General features: G+C 40.4%; 1 protein-coding gene across 1 annotated transcript in view; it reads right to left on the minus strand.

Moving 5' to 3' along the window:
* znrf1 (zinc and ring finger 1) overlaps positions 1-17,371 on the minus strand; it is a 156,950-nt gene that overhangs the window by 37,075 nt on the left and 102,504 nt on the right. Inside the window, exon 3 of the mRNA XM_078400488.1 lies at positions 5,514-5,619. Within this exon, the coding sequence (XP_078256614.1) occupies positions 5,514-5,619 (106 nt within the window). The remainder of the gene's footprint in view (positions 1-5,513; positions 5,620-17,371) is intronic.

The raw sequence follows: 17,371 nt of genomic DNA on the forward strand, positions 1-17,371 counted from the left end.
TCTTTTCACTTTAATCTATCTTTGCCCTCACCTCACTTCTCTACTCAAATCTCTTGTGCTCTACATATTACAGTTAACTGTGAATGATTTCCCTTAATAGATTAGAGTGAATGTTTCCTCTCTGTGATGGCACACCATCGCTTGAGATTGGACTACCTTCCACTCTACCCTCAAATTGGACTATCTCTGACACCTCTCTCCCCTTTCTTGATCTCTCCAATTCCATCATAGGGGACAGACTATCAACTTATGTCTACTATAAACCCACAGATTCCTAAAGTCACCTAGACTACTCCTCCTCCCATCCTGCCTCTTGCAAAGACGTCATACCTTACTCTTAATTTCTCCGCTGCATCTGGTCCCAAGATGAGGCTTTCCGCTCAAGGACATCCAAGATATCCTCTTTCTTTACAAAACATTGTTTCTTCCCCGATTCCTCCCCGTGTCTCCTTTGCATCCATTACTTCAGCTCCCGCTCCCCCCAGACGGAATAAGGGTAGAGTTCCCCTGCTCCTTACCTTCCACTCCATCAGCCTCTACATCTATTCTCTGACATTTCCACCATCTTCAATGTAACCCCACCACCAGTCATATCAGTCCATCCTCATCCCTTTCCACAAGAGACTTCCACAACTCGACGCCTTGGTTCGCTCATCCCTTCCCACCCAAAGCAACCTCTCCTCGGGTACCTTTCCTTGCAACTGCAGGAGGTAATAACACCTGCCCCAATACCTCAACCCTTACATTCATCCAGGACCCCAGCAGTCCTACAAGGTGAGACAGAGGTTCACATGCACCTCTTAAATATCCTTTACATCAGCAAGACCATACAAAAAATAGATGACCGTGTTGGTGAACACTTACGCTTGATCTGTAAGGCCTGCTGGATCTCCTGGTAGCTGACCATTTTAATTCCTCTCCCCATTCCCACACTGACCTTTCAGTCCTGGGCGTCCTCCATTGCTGAATGAGGCCACAGGCAAATTGGTGGAACAGCTTACAACCCAACAGTGTTCATCAATGAAAATTGAATTCTCCAATTATATATTAATAACCTACAAATAACCCGCTCGCCCACCCACCTTGGTGGGAAATAATCAGTGCAAATACAGCACAATGTCCTGCTATTTTTTGGTATTCCAGAGCGTCATGCAACACACTTTTGATTTTGCTTTATCTAGATTGGACTGAAAACAAGCTGTTCAGCATTACAAAAATAATTACCTAAATGTTAGATGCGGCGTGCATAGCTTGGTTAAGAAAATAAAACGATCAAAATGTTTTTTGTTTAATTAAACAACTTTTAATGTAGAAAAGTCAAAAGAACAGCTAGGGTACATCACATTTGAATTATTCTGGAATTTTCTAATTCTGGTCTTTTTCTAGTATCAAACAGGAACCAAGCCAGATCTGACTGCAAAATATATTGATATGGAAGTACCGATGTTTAACTACTGCCCAACTCAACACACTGTAGAGTCGAAACTGCAGATGCTGCTTTATACAAAAGGACACACAACTCAACAGGTCGGGCAGCATCTCTGTTCCCGTTGTAAGGAAAGGGTTCTGACCCAAAATATCAGCTATCCATGTACTCCAGAGATGCTTCCTGATCCACTAAATTACTACAGCACTTTGTGCCCTCAACACATAGTATGCTAGATTTGGACAAATTACATGCAAGCACAAGTAGTACGAGCAGGTCATTTAGCCTTTCAGACCCACCACATTCAATTATATCATCCCTGACTTAGACCTCAGTAGTACATTTCCGTACTAACCCAACATCCCTCATTCCTTTGTCAATAGTCAATAGTCGTTTATTTGTCATATACACATAATTATCCCATAATTATCGATCGCCACCCCAGTGACAGATTGCACAACTTTCTTGGGGACAGAGTACCTCAACCTTCTTGGATGCAGAGTACCATAATCCTCTTGGGTACAGAATACCACAATCTTCTGGATAAATAAATCTCTTTTCATATATATTCTGAATGGTCGTGTCCCTACTTTGAGACTGTTACCCCCGGTTCTAGAATCTCTGCCAGGGAAAACATAATCTCTGCATCCATCCAGTCAAGCCTGTAAAATAAATCTGTATTTTTCAATGAAATATTCTCCAATTCTTTAGAATTCTAAAGTGTTTTGGCCCAGTCCACTTAATCTCTTTTCATTGATCAATTCCCCTGCATTCTAGGAATCAATTTGGTAAATATCATTGCATTCTCTCTATCAAAAGAAAACAAATCCTGAGGTAGTGAGATAATATTCCCAATATATACATAATAAAACATTTTTACTCTCGCACTCAAATAGTTTTGCAATAAAGACCAACTTCCAAATTCTGAAAAAGGGTCTCGACCCGAAATGTCACCCATTCTTTCTCTCCAGAGATGCTGCCTGTCCCACTGAGTGACTCCAGCATTTTGTGCCTAACTCCAACTTCCAAATTGCTTACTGAATCTTGGCATTTTCAAAAATGTGTGTACAAAGACATCTGGGCCCTTTTAAATGTCAACACTATTCAAACTTGCAACTTTTAAAAGATGCCTTCTGTACTAAAATGGAAGGTCTTAATATTTTTTCCCACATTATATTTCATCTAAAATAGACACAAAATGCAGTATTAACTCAGCAGGACAGGCAGCATCTCTGGAGAGAAGGAATGGGTGACATTTCGGATCGAGACCCTTCTCCAGACTGCCATGTTCTTGCCCATTCACAGGCAAGTACAGAGACCTGATTTCCTGCATTCTTCACATAGCCCACACTCTCACTCAACTTTATGCCATCAGCAAATCCGGATTACTGCACTTGATTCCCTTATCCAAATCATTGATATAAAGTATGAGCAGTTTGGATCTGAGCATGATCCCTGCCCCAAGAACAATCATAGCCTCCCAACCCAAATTGACTTATTTACTCCTAGTGCCTGTATTCTGCTCATTAGTCGACTTCAATTCACATCATATCATATCATATCATAAACAGGCCTTTTCGGCCCTCCAAGTCCGTGCCGCCCAGTGATCCCCGCACATTAACACTATCCTACACCCACTAGGGACAATTTTTACATTTACCCAGCCAATTAACCTACATACCTGTACATCCTCAGAGTATGCCCAGTATACGTACGTACTTATTTTATATGGTGGTATCCTATCAAAAGGCTTGAAAGTAGACATTCACTACATCAATTAGTTCACCCTTACACATTTTGTGTAAGCATCAAGAAACAAAAAAAAGATTTATCAAACATGATTTATTTTTCCTTAATCCATTTTGGTCCTGCCCAATCCTTTTTTTTTGAGTGTGCCAGCTCCTTTCGGATAGTTTCCAGCATTTCATTCCTACTTGTGTTGGTCTAACTATTCTACAAGGAGTCCCTTTGGCACTCCTTCATTTCTTAAATGAAGGGATTACATTTCCAATGTGGGAAAAGTTCTAGAATCTATGGAATTTTGATCAATGCATCCACCTATTTCACAACCTTAGGATGCAAGTCCTGGGAATGTATTGGCTTTTAGTTCCACTTACTAGTCCAATTCCATTTGTTAAAATTAATGCTCATTTCTTTAGTCTCCTTTAGCTCTTTAGTTCTCACTAACTGATGGAGGATTTTGTGTCTTCTTCCAGGAAGACAAAATATATGTACTTACTTATTTCCAAATATATATATTGCTTAATTGCAAAAAATAATTTCTCACCTCGCAGTGTGCAGGGGACCCACAACAAACTCGCTGAGTCATTTCCATTTTACATATCCATGGAAGCTTTTATTTAGGCGACCCCCCCCACCTTACGGCCATTCGGGTAACGGGAATTTCCCCCCATAACATTCACAAATCACTACTCAAAATTTTGAGACATGGTATGAAATTCACTTTCAGGGAATGCATGGAAAAAAAGTAAATAAATAAAAGCATATTTTTTTCCAACTTGTGTTTGCACATATGATATAGTTTCACGTTTCAGAAAATCACAATATGGACCGTTTCTAGGAAAGCAACCCCCCCCCCCCCCCCCCGTCCATAAACCAGCTTCCCTGGTTTATGGTTTCCTGTGGTCTGTTTTTATGGTTCTCACTAAATTGCTCTGTCATTCTATGCTCATTTTCGCTACATATGCCTTGGTCTTCCCTTGCTAAGTTTTGAAGATTTCCCTATCCTCAGGATTACCATCCTTTTTGAGCAAGTTAAAATCCTTTTCCTTTGACCTTTAACATTGTTAGCTACAATGAATCACAGCAAACTTGTGCCTAATACTTTCTCAATTAGTTTCGTAGGGCCCTAATTTCAAATTGGTCTAATTAACCTTCAACCTTTGTCAAATTTTAGATTATGATCTCTTTTCCTTGCTAGATTATTTATTAACTCTTTCCCATAGCACACAAGGTCTAAAAATGCCTTTTTAAAAATCAGTTCAAGACACAGATCTAGAAAATCTTTCCTCTGACATTTCATGATTTTTTTCTGACATATTATTGCCACGTCAGTGTTAATTTGGCATATAACGTGCCTTACGATTATCACATTACTTTTGTTATTGGAGTGTCTGTTTCCCTGGTTTATGATATGGCGTATGGCATAAACGTGGCTCAATTCGCCTCTAATCAGCACCATATTCGAACTCAGAATGTTTCATGCTAGTAAAGTTTAAAAAAAATGCAAAGCACTGGCACCCTAACCTTGAGCGCAAGATTTTATTTATTAAAAAAATTACTCTTACCAATCACCTTCAGAAACAGTGAAATAAATCCAAAAGCTCACTTGGTAAGCTAAATATGAAATATTATCATTACTTGTCCTATTATTAACAGCTCGGCTGACTTTTCAATGTGCTATATATGGAACCCATCATAGAAACAAAAGTAGTGCCAACCAAATTACACCCGAATATCTGAAAAACCCAATAAAACATCATCTTGTGTTCAAATGAGGCTGGCTGTCCTCCTATCTGGGAAGTGGTCAGATAAATTCAAATCTTAATCACACCTTAATTCATTAACTTAATCCTACGGTTAGTTGCCATAATAGAGCTATGCTGCTGCAGAGAGCAAATAGTGGCATCACAAGACGACCCATAATAACAATAATTTGTCTTGTAATTAATTGTTTTCATGCAAATTAAGAACAGAAGTACACCTGGTATATTTCTAGGACTAGTTTCATATGCCAACAATGATCAATAATCATACATATTTGTCAAACTAACCTATCCTTCACCACGATTCATAACTCTGTGACTCAGGATTGGAGCCCTAAAAATGAAATTATAGCGTCTGAGAGTGTCGTACAGCCTGGAAACAAGCCCTTCGGGCCAACTTGCCCACACCGACCAACATGTCCCGTCTAGACGTTATAGGCAAAAAGGTACATCTTACAAGTAATCAGTTGATAATCTTTAAAATAAACTAAAAAATCGTGGGATTTGAAATCATTCAAAGATGCAAAACATGTCATCATTCAGTACACCAAATTCAGTACTTTGTTGAAGAATCTACTTACCTTTTATGGTAGATACACAGACAAGGAAGTCGGGCTATTGTGTCTCCTTGCAGAAGCTCCTCCAAACAGATTACACATTCCCCAGCATCTTTACTCAGCACATCATCTACAAAGCAAAATTTTGTTTTACAATTTAAAAAAAAAACATTCATTTTGTACATTTAAGTTCATTCATTACATTGCATGCTCAGAGCTGTGTTTAACTACCAGCTTCAGCATAAGAGTTTGATACATCAAGCTGCAAATGAACAATTTTATTTATAAAATCTGCTTCCTACAACCAGATATTTCAATTTAGCTTTAAAAATCCACATGCCCAATTTCACATATTCAATGGAGTTATGGACTTGTTAAGTGAGCAGATGTTCAACATTGTTAAGAAGTCTCAGTTTCAATTCTTTGTCTGTAGCAAGTTTGCAAGTAACACTAGACATTGGGCATTTTAGGGGCACTGTAAGTAATGCTTGTGGCCAAATCCAGGATTTAAAAAAGAGCAATGAAATTGTTCCAGCCTTGCTTTAAGAAATCACTGTAGTTTGCTCTTCTTTAATAGTGTTAACACCTGACATACAGGTTTCACAAATAGCAGCTACTATGTCATTCTCCTGGAGAGAATGTCTTGTCTCCATGGGATGAGTGGAGTGAAACATGAAGGTGGTGCATTTCTCTGGGGTAGGCTCCACCCATCACCAACTGAGGGGAGCAATCACACCTAGTAGCTCTGGGTGACCCTCTCTCACTGTTCCCCTCTGTGAAATTGGAAGAAGGATCCAACCCGAAATGTCACCAATCCATTTTCTCCAGGGATGCTGCCTGACCAGCTGAGTTACTCCAGCATTTCGTGTCTTTCCTTGGTAAATCAGCATCTGCAGTTCCCTGTTTCTACCCCCAATGTGATCAGTGGCAGAAGCACTGGTTCCACACATTGAAGGGTTTGTGGACTACAGCTAACAGACCCCAATCTTTACAAGGGCCAGTCATCCAGCCTATCTTTTACTTACAAATACAGTGCTCCAGTGAAACTTTAATTCATTATCCACTTCATGATGTACTGCTCATTTAGAGGTTGTAAATGGCAAAGTTTTAATCCAATTTTTATCGTTGATTAACTAAAGACTCGGGACACATGGGCTTTGTTTTGAGCACATTTATATTCTGCATATGATAAAAACACAGCTAATTTGTTCATAGTTTAATGAGCAATATGGATGGCTGGATGCTCCATCTCCGTAGTCTGTGGACTGGAATCACAACTGAAGATTATTGTTAATGATGGTTTGTACCCTGTCATGGTGAATATAGAAATTGATCTATTCTTAGGATTAAGAGCAATTGCATGAATTGTCTGTGAGCGAGCATCGCCTAATTGTCACAAGCATTCAGATATTGTTGATGAGGCATGAATAGCATCAACTATGTTTTGCTTGCCTCTCTCGTGTTCAAGTCTGATGGTTAGGTTTATACCAGATGTCTTGCCCAATTTCATATAATGTTTATCGTGGTTTGACACAAGTGACTGGCTTGTTAGGATATTTCAGGGCAAGCTCAACAACGATTACAATCTTATTTTTCCTTCCAGAATAGATATTACTGAGTCATTTCTTTTCATCGCTCCCAATTTGCTGGTTTCATACTCACCGCCCCTACCTTTGTTTGTAAAATCCAGATTTATTTTATGAATTAAATTTGCATTCCACATGCAACAAAAGTTTTGCACTGTACCTCGGTACACGTGATAATAAACTAAACTGTTGATATGAATATATGTTCCCTAACCTGGATTACAGGTACAGAAACATAATCACTGTCCATACAAATTATCTCTTGAAATTAATACTTAAAATAGCAGTGTTAAACCTGAACATGCCACCTTAAAACAAAGGTTCAATCCACCAGAAATTATTTTAACCAGGAACTATTCCACCAGGAACTATTTTGATTAGGACTGGTTGAGGAACCAACACATCCATCTAGCCCTTTTTCCCCTCCCATCCCGTGAGTGGCAAGACTCCCCAGAGCTGGAGAGATTCTAATCTGTTTTGTCCAGATTCCACAAACGAGGAATAAATATCTCACTCACCCCTCCTCCCCATGATGCTAACAAAAAACACCTGTGCACAATGAACACAAGTATCATGAGAAAGTTTTTATTCATGTTCATCTCAAACTAAACATTAAAAGCATACCTTCAGGAGAGGAAAATGAAAGATTTCATCAATAACTTGAAACTTCCTAAAACACTTCCTATGGATTATCGTTTTGTGCAATTATTGAGATACAAGCAATTTATTTATAACATAGATCTACTCCTAGTAATTAGATAAATGACCACTCTGCTTTTATATGCGATAATGAATGAGGATTGAACCATCATTGGATTTTTCCAGATGAATAACCAGACATGACCTTATTTTAACATCTAATCCAAAACAAAACATCACCAGAGATTTTCCTGTTTGCTCTGCTAAAATGGCAAGTTGACCCAACTTTGTTGAGGTATTGTTGAGGAATTTTTTTAAATATATGGTTTTAATTGTAAAATATTAAGAACATTCGACGTATCATCTTAATGGGGCAGTTTCTTATTGAACTCAAGTTCTGATTTTATATTACTTCTCCAGAGCAAGCTCAACAATTACAAACTAATTTTTCCAGCTACTTTCAAATTTAATCAAATTAAATCAAATTTAACAATGTTGTCATCACATTGATTAAGATCCTAGGTATAGATATTATGTCTAAGGTGGTAGCATGCAGAAGATTACACAAACGGTAATTTATTTTCATCAATATTCTGTTATCTATTCAAAGCAAGGTAAATAGTGTGCCATTTTTCATCTATGAAAGTTACTTCTCCAAATGCATATTCTGAGATACATAGAGTTCAATAAACTGATAGCATAAACCTGACAGGTTCATAAAATCAATGGTTAATGTGAGACTACTGAATGAAAATAATGTGTTCAAATATTAAAACAGAAACATAGTTTGGATTTTTATAACCTCAGAATGTCCTAAATAATTTTACAGAGAATTTAGGTACAGTATTTCAACATAATGTTAAAAATGTTGCAGTCAATGAGGACTCAACAAGGTCTCATGAACAAAAATGTGGTAATGGAAAGTTAATTTTATTTTAGTCATGTGAATTAAATTATACATATTGATCTTGTCACTGATATCAATGCAAACAGTAGACTATACAAAATCTGGCCACTAATCAGAAACTTACTCAGGATAGATCAGTTTTACATAACTTTCAAATAACAGAGCTGCCCCAAAAAGTTGAAAGAAGAGGCAGCACTGGACAAGCTAATTCAGAGAAGGGGGGGGGGGGAGAGAGATAGGTAAAGTTGCCAAAAGCCATCTCCATTGGCTAAATAGCAAAGCAGTAGCTGAACAATGTATGGTCTCGAGATGTCCCACTGGACAGATGAAGACTCTTGTTTTTTATCACTGCCCAACCTCATAGTTCCATTGATGTGTCAGAGCCTGCAACCGTTATCAGACCAACACTGGTTGTGCATTATCCTGGTATGCTTCTTTCATGCAGTGCCAATGTGAGCACAATACACTGAGATTGTCTGGTTTATAGAGTACGATTACACATACACATCATAGGCCATCACGGATGAACCATCTGCCACATCAAGTATGTTCATTGCTGCCTGTAGATACTGATTTGTCGAAACCAGTGGCTGGGAACAGAGCACCTTTTGTAGCTTAATTTACCTGACATTACATTCATGTTTCTCATCCTCCTCTTTGGAAAAAACAGAAACAGAGGGGACTTTCCTATGGGAATTATATTTTACTTCAGTCGAAATCACAGTGGTGGGTGGAGAAAGATGAGACCATTGCAGTGCAATAGCAAGTAGTACATTGTCATTTGCCTTTTATTGAGGGACATAAAAATCCCCTTTCAAAAAACTCTAAATTATACAGAAACTACTACTACGAATATGACTACTAGGCTTGTGACATCCTTTTAACTTCTGTAAAGTGCCTAGCAATCTCGAATGTCAAACCTATGGTAGTAAAGAGCAGAACAAGTGCAAGTGAAGCAGAAAATGGAACACATATTATTTTGAACTCATTTGGATGTAAACCAAAACTACTAGGACATTCCACTCTTTCACAATGACAGCAGAGTGCGGGGTCCACAGGATAGGCAAAAGGTTGGTTGTTCAGTTCTTGATCTTTTCTCATTTCCCAGTTTAGTTGTGAACGGAAAAAATCTGGGATCTGGGAATAACTGTGCATTGTTCCCTGAAGGTGGAATCTCATGTGGATAGGGTGGTGAAGAAGGCGTTTGGTATGCTTGCCTTTATAAATCAGAGCATCGAGTATAGAAGTTGGGATGTAATGTTGAAATTGTACAGGGCATTGGTGAGGCCAAATCTGGAGTATGGTGTGCAGTTCTGGTCGCCAAATTATAGGAAGGATGTCGACAAAATGGAGAGGGTACAGAGGAGATTTACTAGAATGTTGCCTGGGTTTCAGCACTTAGGCTACAGAGAGAGGTTGAACAGGTTGGGTCTTTATTCTTTGGAGCGTAGAAGGTTGAGGGGGGACTTGATAGAGGTTTTTAAAATTTTGAGAGGGACGGACAGAGTTGACGTGGGTAGGCTTTTCCCTTTGAGAGTGGGGAAGATTCCAACAAGGGGACATAGCTTCAGAATTGAGGGACAAAGGTTTAGGGGTAACATGAGGGGGAACTTCTTTACTCAGAGGGTTGTGGCTGTATGGAATGGGCTTCCGGTGGAAGTGGTGGAGGCTGGCTCGATTTTATTATTTAAGAGTAAATTGGATAGGTATATGGATAAGAGGGGATTAGAGGGTTATGGTCTGAGTGCAGGTAGATGAGACTAGGTCAGGGAGAATGGTCGGCGTGGACTGGTAGGGCCGGACAGGCCTGTTTCCATGCTGTAGTTGTTATATGTTATATGTTATATGATTCACACACTTTCAAAAAAATAGAAATTGTGCATAACTAGACATTGTAGGTTCAAATAACACCCGTTAATCATGCAAGGAGTATTTCGTAAATTCCATAGTCTAAATTAGGAATGGTGTGTTTGAACTGTTTGTTGCCCACCATATCTGGAGAGGCCTGCCACAGATTCTTACTGTCAAAATGATAAAGTGGGATGCATACCATTTTAAAAAGGCGGAACCTATATGATTTTATGAACAAAATTGGTCGTGGCTCTGCCCATGTGGCCAACTTTAAAAGGGAACACATGACATTTCTAAAAAATAGAGAATGTAGTCTAGCCAGCTTTATAGTTGAGCCTACTTTTGACACCCCACCCTCCCACGTAGAGTTTTATAGTGTGGGAGGTTCTGATAACACAAAGAGTCATCTCTCAGCTGTTGGTTCCAGTAACTACTATATTATCATTGTAAACAAGTACTTTTCCCATCAGTCCTTTTGACAATGAGATGCAAAGTTGAAGTAACTACTCACATTGAAAGAAGGCCAGGCTTTTTGATGCTGCTGGTGAGCAGTCTCCCGTGTTGTCTGAATTAGGTAAGTAAAACTGTCCTGACACTGTCGCATGTAAGTAATCAAAGGGGGCAGGGGTTCACCTTGATTGGAAAGTGCGCTCGGGCTGAGACAAAGTGGACGTTGGTTCAAGTGGCCATTCCCCTTCCCAATGCTGCCTCCAGCTGCCTGCTGGTGCCACAGTGCCATCGCCTAACCTCACCTATTCTGCATGAAACCCGGGGGGGGGGGGGGGGCTGCATTTGTACAGTCCCACCAAGCAGGGCCAGAGATTCCCTTTTCTTCAGCCCCATAACTTATCATATAGGTGTCAGAGGAGGTCATGAGAATGTCTGACAAGGCCATTCCGTAAATCCTACGATATGTTAAGGGCCTGTCCCACTTAGGCGATTTTTTAGGCGACTACCGGCGACTGTCAAAGTCGTAGCAGATCGCCGAAATTTTCTTTTCCCCTACGACAATGACCACGACAATGCCGAGTCAGGTCAAGATTACACCGTCTTCGGAAACATCGCAAATTTCCCACGCTTATCAATGCTTCTCCGGCGTCCTAATTTTTGCTGAAATCACTGACAAGTCTGTAATTACTTGAGAGTTTTGAAATATAACATCTTGCCCGGGTTACTTGAAAACCAAGCTTCACGGTAACAAGGCATAAACTGGATTGACTTCCAGTTTACTAATAGCAGTATTAAGAAATACTGGTTAAATGGATTTTTGTGCGGAGTGTGGGCATTCTTTGAAAATGTACGGGAGATGCATATCTGGTTTCTGGGTTGCATATCTGGGTTGGGAGCCTACTTTAAATGTAATCGCTGATGGCCATAAACATCGCGAAATTCCCACGCTTACCTGACCGTCAAACTGTCGCCTCCAATCTACCTGTCAAATGTCCTGACGGTAAATAAATTGGTTAAACACAAGTATAATATGGTATCTTCAAATGACTTTACATAATTTAATATTACATGCTTCTAAATGCATCTAACACAACCTAGCAAACCTGGGGACAGCATGTGATAGCGCCCGCAATAAGCAACGATACCTGGCGACAAGCCAGCTGTCGCCGAGAAATTTCAATCCGGTTGATTTCTCAGCGACGCGCCGAGATCCACTACGATTCTTTGAAGACTCCTCACGATCATGCCCGCAACACCCTGGCGAACTGTCGGCGACAGCCTAGTCGCCGGCAGTCGCCTTAAAATCGCCTAAGTGGGACAGGCCCTTTTAATATCCTGCAATAAAGGCTTCCTCAGTTTATTATTCTTTTCTCATCTTCTCCCACTCTCCCCTTAATTTCCCCCCAGATCCTTTAATATCCTGCCAAGACTAATACCCCCCTTCCCTTTGCAGTTCATAAAGGGAACACAAGGATTTCTCATTAAAGATTATTGGTAATGCACAAAATTAAATATATATAATCTGCTCTATAATGAATTTAAATCACAATAACAGAACTTAATAGCACAAAAAAGGTTGAATAAGCAATCAGCAGAATGATTCGACTGAACCTTTCCTTGTTTAATGCCTGAATATACCCTCATTTATTACCAAAATGCCAATGTAAATGAAGTAATAGATTGTGCAATGAAATAAAATTATTGCACATATTTGTACTCTAACCTGTTCACTTCAAAAATGTTCACAGAATAATATTTTCATGAACTCTATTAATATTAATGCCTCGCAAAGAATTTCAAGATTTAACATAAACTAAGAAAGATTGCCTCATACAATAGCAAAGACACAAACCTCAAGAAAATTCAGTATGTATAAATGAGTCAAACTGTCATTTTCAACAACTGACTCACTCATCCACACACGACTCTGTTGAATAAATCCAAAGTATCTACCTCGGGAGATGATAGCTGTCTAATTGTATTTTGTTCTGCTCTGACCATTTGATAGATTCCACCCCCTTCCCCTTCATATGACTTCCTAAAGCCCCCAAGGCTACATTGCCATATTCTCACCCACCCAAAGAGGAAGGCAGGAATGGAACCATGTCAGTTCCTATTGGAATTAATAATTGATCAGTGCCAACTTATTACATTATCCACTTGTATGTGTGATCTGAACTGATCAGTGCTAGACATAACTGAATGTACATCAATATTTGTGACTAGACACAATGGACTTGCAAGGACCCTGAACTTTTAATTCATAATTTAATTCTTGCAATAGATGCCTTGTTCCTGATATTTCATTGCATAGATATTCTTCACCTATACTAAAGGATACCTGATTTTTGTTAAGAGCTCTTATTGGTGTCTTTGCACTGGCGTGCTCTGAAAGCTATGCTGGATTGAAGGGTGCCAAAACCTTCGTTGACTATATCACCACATTATCCAACATCAGATAGTGAATAAACACAGATTTCCTCCAAACAAACAAAGAATTATGATGAACTCTGCCACAAGATTTCTTCCTCAACCATGAACTTCACCCCTCTCTCTGGCAATTGTTTTAAATTGAATCTGAACACCCCCAGCTCTGATCATGTAACAACCCTCCATCATTGGTTGTCTTGAGTTCACTGCCATGCCCTCAATATCTGGCATTTTCCAAACTTCCATGCCACTACTTCTTTACGAAGCTCTGTAAAAACCTCTTTTAAAAATAACTAAAATTATCAGATCATCTCTCCTATCATATTTTTAAGAGAAATTAATTTTGTTTGATTGTTTCTTTGATGTATCCTGTGTCCTTTTGCTACATTGAAGGCATTAACTGAATATGAGTTATTATTCTTATTGAAGACGACAGATGAGGTGGGACATTTGCTTCAAATGATTCAACAATATTTATAGTAACATTTAATATATGACCTTCACAACAATATGTAACACAAAACCATTGCACAACACTCATTACCACCACACAACATACTTTCTTCTCACTTGCAGAGAGGATAGCACACAACTGTATACAGCAAAAACTAACAGCAGGGTAACAGAAACACTTGGTGCTAAACTATGTGAACAACACGGTGCTGGCCACCACTAAACACCCATTGCCGAGGCTATGCTTAGCAGAGAAGGCGAGACCACTGAAGTTGACAGTACCTAACTCCAGATCCCACAATAAGACAGTGCTGGAGTAACGCAGCAGGTCAAGCAGCATCTCTGGGGAGCTTGGATACGTGATATTTCGGGTTGAGACATTCTTCAGACCAACTGTAGAAGGGGGGAGAAGAAAGCTGAAAGAGGGGGGAGGCAGGACAAAGCGTGGCAGATAATAGGTGGACACAAGTGGGGGGGCTGATTGTGAAAATAATTGAGAATTGTGAAGCCAGAAGGGGAAAAGTAGTGTAGGCTGGGGTGGAGAAGAAATAGATGGGAGTTCAGGTGGGGTAAAGGGGAGGAGAGGGGGGAGAAAGAGGAGATATGGATGAGAAAAGGGGAGGGGGGAGGGGATGGGGTTAGTTAAAGAATACCTAATATTGGTGAATTGTATCCCACCTCCCCCTCAACATAAATTCCTGTCTGATTTACAAACTGTAGATGAAGTAAGCATCCACCATTTGGTTTTCTCCTCCTCACCCCACACCCTTATCCAGCTATTATTTTAATTCATAATAACTGGGCCAAGTGGCTCAGTTGGTGCAGCTTCACACCATCTGTTATTCAGGTTCAAATCTGACCTTGAGTACAGTTTGTGTGGAGTTTTCACACACTCTCTGTGACCATGGGAGGAAACCAATTTCCTCTGGTGCTGCAGTTTACTCCGACATCCAAAAGGCTGGGAGGTTCATTGGCCTCTGTAAACTACCCCTAGTGTATAGGTAGGTGGGAGAATTGATGAGAATATGGGGGGGGGGAATGGGATTAGTGCAAATGGATGCATGATGTTTGGCACAGATTCAATTGGCTGACTGACCGAATTTACTACTGCATTTCTCTATGATAAATTTTGAGAACTGCAATCTAGATAGACAGTTCAGGATGAGGACAGTGATGATGAAGAATATGGGTTGTTATTAACACATACTCCATTTTGTAGGTGATCTGCTTGTGAGGTTGGATCCCAGCAGTCTGAGCAGAAGGAAAGGTTGGGGTCGGGCTGCAATGGATGAGTTTCTACACGAGTTCTGCAATGAATGGCTCGGGCAAGAACTTTGACAGGGAGCTGACAGGTGGCATGTGATGGATAAGCACAATGAAATGAGGGTGAATTGTGAAGTTTGCCACCATGCATTCATGCAAGGAGCCTGGGGAAGTCCAGCGTCAAGGTGACGCAGGGCTTTGCGTACAACGTGGAAACCATTCTTTCAGCATGGAAGTAGTGCCTAACCCAGGATGAACATCTATTGCAGCGTCCACAACAAATAGCAGCCACACAATGACTGAATGCAAGCAATGCTGCAAGTCAGAATTTCATTGTTCCTGTCAGTACATATGACATTTAAACACTCCTGAATGCAAGCACAATTTGGTGACATCAGGGTTTTGAATACCAGTAATTAAAATGGCCTGAATTCTAGTACAGCTGTCCCATTATCTGCCTTTCCTAGAATCAATGAAGGACAGCTGTGGGGGAAGTGAAGATGCTCCATGAAAGGATAATCTGATATCCTCTATCGACGTCTCGTATGTCTAAGGGTCTCAAATTGAGATTCTTCCATGCAACTGTAGAGACAATATTATTGTACGGGTGTGAGGCATGGACTCTCACTCGACCACTGTCCAAGTCTCTCGATGGTGTTTACACCCGAATGCTCAGAAAAGTTCAAAATGTCAGTTGGAGGGACCACATCACCAACACCGAGCTCTAGGGGACGATTCCACCTCTGATCAGGTCGAGAAGGATGAGGCTCGCTGGTCATTGCCACCGCCACCCAGAAATACCAGCAAACAAGGTTGTGCTGTGGGAACCCACCCATGGAAGACGGAACCCGGGACGATCAAACAAGACGATGCTGAAGACGTTGATGGAAGACGCATATGTAGAGACAAAAGAGGACTTGGCCAGCTGTATGGAGGACAGAGATTTGTGGTGCGTCCGTCACCGTTCCCGTCGGAAACCAGCACCACTGCGTCGCTAATGTTTTCAACGATTTTAAATTAAAATTAAACTCTATCAAGATCAAGGAATTTATCCTCCCATCCCTGTACTTCACCGGTGCCTTTGCTGTTGCCTTGCAGACAGGCCAGTCTGCCACGACTGTGCCGCCATTGACAGCATTATGGTGGTTATGGGGCGAAGCAAGAGTTGGAGAGATACGGTTACAATGACTGACAAACGTGAAAGCTGACATGGAGATACAAGAGACTGCAGACCCTGGAATCTGGAGCAAAAAACAAACTGCTGGAGGAACTCTGAAGAAGGGTCCCCACCTGAAACATTGTCTGTCAATATTTGTAACCTCAGAAAATTCTAAATAAAAAACTGAAAATGCTCAATGTCAGGAAGCACCTGCAGAGAGAAAAACAGAGTTATACTTTCAGATGGCACATCCTTCATCAGACAGATTTCCAGCATTTGCAGTTTCTTTTTAGTTTTCTGGACATCCTAATGTGGTTTACAAACACTGAAGTACATTTGAAGGCTGCTAACGTCCTACTGTGGAACACGTAGAAGGACATTTTGCACAAGAAACACTATTCTGGTTCAAAATGCTGCTATGTGAGGTTTTACTACCACCTGAAGTTTATTTTAGTTTAGAGATACAGTGCGGAAACAGGCCTTTCGGCCCACTGAGTTTGTGCCGACTAGCCATCCCTGCATATTAACATTACCCTACACACATTAGAGACAATTTACAGTTATACCAAGCCATGTAACCTACAAACCTGCACATCTTTGAAGTGTGGGAGAAAACCGGAGATCCTGCACAAACCTCACGCTGGTCACGGGGAGAATGTACAAACTCCGTGCAGACAAGCACCCGTAGTCAGGATCGAACCTGGGTCTCTGGCACTGTATGGCAGCAACTTTACCGCTGTGCCACCATGCCTTCTTGGATTGGACGTTTAACGTTTCATCAAATCCAAGATAAATAATAGCAGTGTGAGGATGGTGTGATGTCTCAGAGTATCTACAGTGCATGCTGTTGATGAGAGTCAATGGGTCTTTTAAATTCCTTTCAACATCCCAAATGTGCTCTGGGGGGGTTAACAGGTAACTGTAAATTATTCCTTAGCATAAGTAAGTAGCAAAAGATTCAAAGCGGAGTTGTGAGAGAGCATATGGGGTGGCGGCAAATAGAAAAGAGGCAGAAATTGATGAGATCCAAGATAGCTTAGGACACGACTATCTTCCCTTCCTACCTATGACAACTGTCATTGAATTGAATACTTTATTTGTCACATGTGATAAGTCACATTGAAATTCTTTGCTTGCAAACCCA

This window comes from Rhinoraja longicauda, chromosome 6 (assembly GCF_053455715.1).
Source record: "Rhinoraja longicauda isolate Sanriku21f chromosome 6, sRhiLon1.1, whole genome shotgun sequence".
NCBI classification, from domain to species: Eukaryota; Metazoa; Chordata; class Chondrichthyes; order Rajiformes; family Arhynchobatidae; genus Rhinoraja; species Rhinoraja longicauda.